This window comes from Phyllostomus hastatus, unplaced genomic scaffold (assembly GCF_019186645.2).
Source record: "Phyllostomus hastatus isolate PE091 unplaced genomic scaffold, TTU_PhHast_1.1 phas_contig_16, whole genome shotgun sequence".
In the NCBI taxonomy this organism is placed as follows: domain Eukaryota; kingdom Metazoa; phylum Chordata; class Mammalia; order Chiroptera; family Phyllostomidae; genus Phyllostomus; species Phyllostomus hastatus.
Genome location: NW_025333643.1, coordinates 20,476,618 through 20,483,375, shown reverse-complemented (window position 1 = coordinate 20,483,375; position 6,758 = coordinate 20,476,618). Strand labels below are relative to the sequence as shown.

At 37.8% G+C, this 6,758-nt stretch overlaps 1 protein-coding gene across 1 annotated transcript in view; it reads left to right on the top strand.

The window, feature by feature from the left end:
* The first annotated feature begins 416 nt into the window (after positions 1 to 416).
* The window catches only part of LOC123814289 (cadherin-related family member 3-like), a 97,768-nt gene continuing 91,426 nt past the window's right edge, over positions 417 to 6,758 (top strand). Inside the window, exon 1 of the mRNA XM_045832010.1 lies at positions 417 to 462. Coding sequence (XP_045687966.1) covers positions 417 to 462 — 46 coding nt within the window. The remainder of the gene's footprint in view (positions 463 to 6,758) is intronic.

The following is a 6,758-nucleotide window of genomic DNA, read 5'->3' as shown; positions in this document are numbered from 1 at the left end:
ACACACAGAACAGGGCAGTACAATATACCTTAGTGACCTGGAGTCATTTTAAAACAAAATTCTTTTGAAAATGAATAACCTAGTGAGCCAACCATTACCTGAAGGGTCCACAAATTCTGGTCACCCTAGATTTACCAGGATTTGGGAGGCCTTTGCATGTGGAGTAATATGAACTGCGGAATTTCCCCCCTTGTTTAAGCAAATCTCCTTACAGAAGTTTTTGTCCTTTTGAAAGAAGAAGGTGTCACTTTACAGATCACTTAGCAAGAATTGTGTCACGAGGAAATGTGTGCAGGATACCTAAGAGACAGAATGTTTCTCTGGAGAAAACTCCTGACCAAGAGGGTGCCACTTTCTGGGAGTCAGCGAAGGCAAGGGCTGGAGTGTTTCTGTACAGGCAAGAGGCTTTCCAGTACATGATGCCTTTTTTACACTTGCTTTTGGTGTTGGTTGCTGCCCCAGGTTGGTATCTTTAACTCTGGACTTCTAACATGTAGCTCTGAAATAGTCATTTGATTTGGTTTTACTTTCTTTAGTAACTTAACAGTGTTGGTCCTGGAAGTTGTCAAGGGTGCTGTGCTGTGCCATGTTGGAAAGTCCACATTTCAATCAAAATGTCCTCTCAGATACACTTGATTTGTGTTTAGACTGGAACAAGTTCTTTGGACAGTACTTTGGTAATATGTACCAGGTCTCAAAGTTAGCATCCCACTTCTGGGAACATACTCAGTGGAAATATGTAATGGCAGGACTTATGTAGGCTTATTTGTAATAACAAAAACTAGAGGCAACCTACATGTCCATCAACACAGGATTAAATAAATGGTTCCACAGACATACTATGAACATTTGAGCCATTAAAAGGAGGAAGCAGATCTGTGTGTTCTGATATGCAGGTAAAAAGTAATCCATGGTGAGAGATCCCAATAAGTGGGAGATTTAAAAATGTTTACTTTATATACTTTATATTGTTTCATTAAAAATGAGTATATATTATATTAAACTAAAATCAAGCCCTAGGATTAAAAAATTAATTACAAAAATTTTGAATGCATAACATGAAGATATTAAAGTGACTTTTTTTCTTACTGTTGCATGGTTTGATTTCATAAAATAACTCAATTGATGAATTTAGCCATTTGCTTTAGAACCAGTTACATATAGAACTGGATAAAAGCTAAATTGTCATTATAGCCAACAAAAAGTCATGTAAAGTATGTTTAATATTCTAAGAATGAGTGATGGCTATGTGAAAACTGAAAGAGCTCTCTAATTTCCAAATTCTTATTTAGGTATGATTAGATTTGACATTTCCAGTAAAAATAAATGATAATATTTGCAAAAACAACACCAGACTTCTAGAGCTGTGCTGCCTAGTATGCTAACCACTGTTCAATTATGGTTATTCAGCACTTGAATGTGACCAGTGTGACTTGAGATATACTGTAAGTGTAAAACACATAATAGATTTTGAAGACTTCCTATGAATAAAACAATGTAAACTATCTTATTAACATAAAATTAAAAGTGTTAATCACATGTTGAAATATTTTAAATGCATTGGGTTAAATAAAATATAATACTAAAATTAATTTTACCTTAAAAAAACATTTAATGTGGTTACTAGAAAATTTTCATTTACATATTGGACATGGCTATTCTATAGTCCTGATATTCCTTAAACAGAATTTTTCTTCAGGTATGGAATACTCTCTGTGAATCCACCGGTCCAGTTTTTTATATACATCTGTCTCTTTGAAATTGAAATAATAGATTAATTGATCACATTAATTCAGTGGGTGGCACATTTAGTAAAGTAAGGATAAAATGAAATCTAAGAAAGATTTTATTTCAATATAATTTGTTCTATTTTCATTTAATCTCTGAGTGAAGAATTTTATCTTAAATCTGAGGTCACAAACTAGAAACTCTCAATGCATTTGGTATACCAGATGTTTTGAATAGTAGACTATCTCACCAATACATCTCCATTTTAGGACACTCACAAGAAAAAAGATCTGGCAACCTAAACCACATTCCCATGTGGGCAAGTAGTTGCTGTTCCCCTTATGTAGAAACAAATTCTCAGTTTTACCACAGTATCCACTATGAAGTACAAGTTTTTTTTTTTTCAAATCTCCTTTTGTCATTGGGTACAAAGGTGTAGCCTTTCAATCTTCATTATTAGTCTATGGGCCTACTATCACTCTGATCCTTTTTATTTTGACTTATTGATTTAATTTCAGAAAGTGGAGAGTTTAATATTGAACTATTCTGACAGGAAATACATAATAAAATGTCAACTTCTTTAAACAACAGTTTGCTGGATGAGTTGATATGCTCTGAAAATTATTGTTCTCTCTTCTAGAGATTATTATATGTCAGATATTGAGCTTTTTTTCAGAATATAACTTTTTAGTGGAAAGCTAAGTATTCCCAAATTTTTCAACACACAAAAATAAGTTAAGAAAATCTAAAATTAATTCATTTTTAATGCAATGCCAATGAGGTATCATCAAATACAGAAGTCACTCTTGACATGGTCAACCTATAGAACTGAATAGAAAATTTGAACCAGTGAAATGTCTTGTAGTTGCAACTTTTCAAATAACATAGTGTCACAGAATAATAAGGTCTTGAGGAATAGGCCAATAGTATGTAACTGATATACCTCAGCAAAACAGAATAATTAATTTATTTATTCACTTATTCATTCAACAAACATTTATTAAGTGCCTACTCTGGCCAGACACTGTTCTTGGTCCTGGGGATATAGCAGAGACCTAACAATGCAAGTCCTCAATTTCATGAAGGTTATATTTAAGGTGGGAAGAAGGGGACAGGAAATAAACATGTAATATAAATAAATGAAACAAATAAAAATAAATAAACTATATGCATTTTAAAAAAATATATTTTATTGATTATGCTATTACAGTTGTCCCATTTTCCCCCTTCAGTCCCCTCCACCCTGCCCACCCCCTTCCAACCACATTTCCCCCCTTTAGTTCATGTCCATGTGTCATAAGTTCTTCAGCTTCTACATTTCCCACACTATTCCTGCCCTCCCCCTGTCTATTTTATACCTATTGTCCATGCTACTTATTCTCTGTATCTTTTCCCTCTCTCTCTTTCTCCCACTTCCCTGTTGCTAACCCTCCATGTGATCTCCATTTCTGTGGTTCTGTTCCTGTTCTAGTTGTTTGCTTAGCTTGCTTTTGTTTTAGGTATGGTTGTTACTAACTGTGAATTTGATGTCTTTTTTTACTGTTCATATATTTTATCTTCTTTTTCTTAGGTAAGTCCCTTTAACATTTCCTATAATAAGGGCTTGGTGATGATGAACTCCTTTAACCTGTAACTTGACCTTATCTGAGAAGCACTTTATCTGCCCTTCCATTCTAAATGAAAGCTTTGCTGGATAGAGCAATCTTGGATGTAGGTCCTTGCCTTTCATGAGTTGGAATACTTCTTTCCAGCCCCTTTTTGCCTGTAAGGTCTCTTGTGAGAAATCAGCTGACAGTCTGATGGGAACTCCTTTGTAGGTGACTGTCCCCTTATCTCTTGCTGCTTCTAGGATTCTCTCCTTCATTTTTACCTTGGCTAATGTAATTATGATGTGCCTTGGTGTGTTCTTCCTTGGGTCCAACTTCTTTGGGAATCTCTGAGCTTCCTGGACTTCCTGGAAGTCTATTTCCCTTGCCAGATTGGGGAAGTTCTCCTTTATTATTTGTTCAAATACGTTTTCAATGTGTTGCTCTACCTCTTCCCCTTCTGGTACCCCTGTAATTCGGATGTTGGAATGTTTAAAGATGTCCTGGAGGTTCCTAAGCCTCTCCTCATTTTTTTGAATTCTTCTTTCTTCATTCTTTTTTGTTTGGTTCTTCCTTTCCTCCTTCTGGTCCCTTCCATTGATTTGAAACCCAGTTTTCTTTCCATCACTATTGGTTCCGTGTGCATTTTTCTTCATTTCACTTATTGTAGTATGCATTTGTTCATCTAATTTGAGACCAAAGCCCAAAAATTCTGTGAGCATTCTGATCCCTAGTGCTTTGAACTGTGCTTCTGATAGGTTGGCTATTTCTCGGTTGCTTAAAAAAACTGGCTCTGGGGCTTTTAACTCTGTTTGAGCCATCTTTTTTATTTTATTTTATTTTTTTTCCTTTGGTCTGGTCGCACCTGTTACATATGAGGGGCAGAGCCTTAGGTGTTCACCAGGGCGGGGCACCTCAGTCACTGGGTTGTGACATTTATGTGGGGGTGGGGTCTGAGAGGGAACAATGGCGCCCACTCTGCTCTCTCTAGGACTTCAGTCCCCTTTGCCACTTCCCACAAGCAAATTGGGCCCTTCTAGTGCTGATTCCCAGGCGGGTGAGTTTGTGTGCTTTCTCAGACTCTGTGGGTTTCCCCAAGGAGCCTCCTGTGAGGCTGAGAGAATCTCCTGGCCTCAACTCCCACAGGTGTTTTCAGTCGGTGCTTTTAGGCTTTGTTTCCTGGTGCTGGGTCCCTGGGTTTCGTGGTTTGTGTCGCTGCCCATTTTCGCTTAGTTTGTCTGCGCACAAATGTGTAGCTGCAGACAGCCAGCTGCCTTGCGCAACTCACTGGGTCTGCTCATTGCCTCCTGCTCCCAGAGCGGGAGCATTTTCTTCTGGAGTTTGTAAGGGTATGCCCATTTCCTTGCCTCTGCACCCTGTGCACCCTCATTTGCCAGCCACCGATTTTTCCTGCCGGTACCCCTCGACCACTCTCTGTAGGCCTCCAACTCCACCCCTCCTTACTGGTCTGGATGTCTGGTATTCAGACTTCCGTTTGGTTCATTTCTCTCTGTTCTGGTTGTTTTTTGTTTGTAAATTCTTGTCCTTAGTTTCGGTTGCTCGAGGAGGCACAGTGTGACCACCTATGCTTCCATCTTGGCTGGAAGTCAATATATGCATTTTTATAATTTTCACCTGCAGGAGTGAGAAGGCCTTTCAGATACATGGGCATTATATCAGAGTTCTAAAAGAAGTGTATAAATGAGAAATTCAGGGGAGATGGATTTAGATAGGGAGAATGGTAAGGGTAAAGGCCCTGAGGCAAGACCTGCTTGATATGTTTAAGGAACAGAAAAGTGTGTATGGCTGGAGCAGAGGAAGTGAAACCAAGAGTGTAGAATAGGAGACCAGATAAATAAAGGGGAGCTTTGTCTGTCATGTGCAGTCTGGTGGCCAGCAAATGAACTTGGCTTTTACTCTGTGTGAGATGAAATGCTGCTGAAGGATTTTGAGAAAAAGAGGGATGTTACTTGATTTCAGTTTTAGCAAATTGTGGGTGGCTCAATTATGTAAAAGATGCTTATTTATATTTTCTTATATAATCTAAATAAGGCCTGATTTATTTTTCTTTTGCTGCTGTAACAAATTATTACAAACTTGGTGGTGACTTAAGTCAACATAAATTTATGAATTTCGGTTCTTCAGTTAGAAGTTTGACATGAGTAAAATCCAAGTACTGGCATATCGCATTTTCTTCTGGAGTTTGTAAGGGTATGCCCATTTCCTTGCCTTTTCCAGCATCTAGAGGTCACCCAAAGTCCTCAGTGAGTCACACCCTTCCTCTATGTTAAAAGCCAGACAATTTGCATCTTTCTGATCATTCTTCACATCTCTGACTCTCTTCTTCTGCTTCCCTCATCCACTTTCAAGGACCCTTGTGATTATATTGGGTTCATCTAGATAACTCAGGGTATCTCCCTATCTCAATATCATCACATTTACAAGGTCCCTCTGCCACGTGACATAACATACTCAGAACTTTTGAGGATTGGGAAATGAGAATCTTTGTGGGGGGAGGTATTATTTTAGCACAACCCCCAAGCATCATAACCTGCTAAGTACCCACAATTCCCACCCCACCATGTATCCCTAATAGGATACAAATTTCAGCTATGGAGAAAATATTCTGAATAAGACTTTGAAATGCTGTTCCAGATGGAAATCAATGAGCATAAATTAAAAATTTCCACTAAAAACTTCATGGTTCAGAAATTTTCAGATCATATCCTAAACAGAAAGGACATATTATGACCTTGAGCACATATTTAGAAGCAGAAGAGAATTTATTGATTCAGGAAAGAGGACAATGAAAATATTTATAATGGGAGAGAGGCTTGCAACCATCTTTAGAAATAGGCTCATGAAATAACTCAGAGTCAAGAAGGATCTTTGGATGGGGGAAAATAAAAAGAAAGAAAGAAACATTAATTTTCTAGCACTTTGGTGCTAAGGGTATCATCAGGCAAAAAGGTGTAGGTGTCAGCAGAAGGAAGCTGAGCCTGAATGCCCTGAAATGATAAGAGATGTGGGAAAGTGAGGGGACACTGAGAGTGTCTGCTTCATTCCTCTGCTTAGATACATCACACATTCTGTTAGCCTGGGATTGTCTGGGGTGGGAGAGAAGAAGCAAGTAGGGGGCTTTTATTCATTATTGTATAAGAGCATATATATACATTCTCTTACTGTGAATGGCCATTGCGATGTTCTTTGGGTTTTATTATACATTTAAAAAAATGATCATATAACAATACCAGGCTTACCTTAGCACTCAATAATTGCTTGACCCACTAAATTGGATCAGGGTTTTCACTTGAAAATGGAGAGGCAACAGGACCCAAATTCAGGGCATTGTCTTAATTTTTGCTTTTTCCAAAGAAGCTTTGAGAATCTAGACTTAATTGTCTTAACTAAAATATCTACTATAAATTCCATCTGAAATTTAAG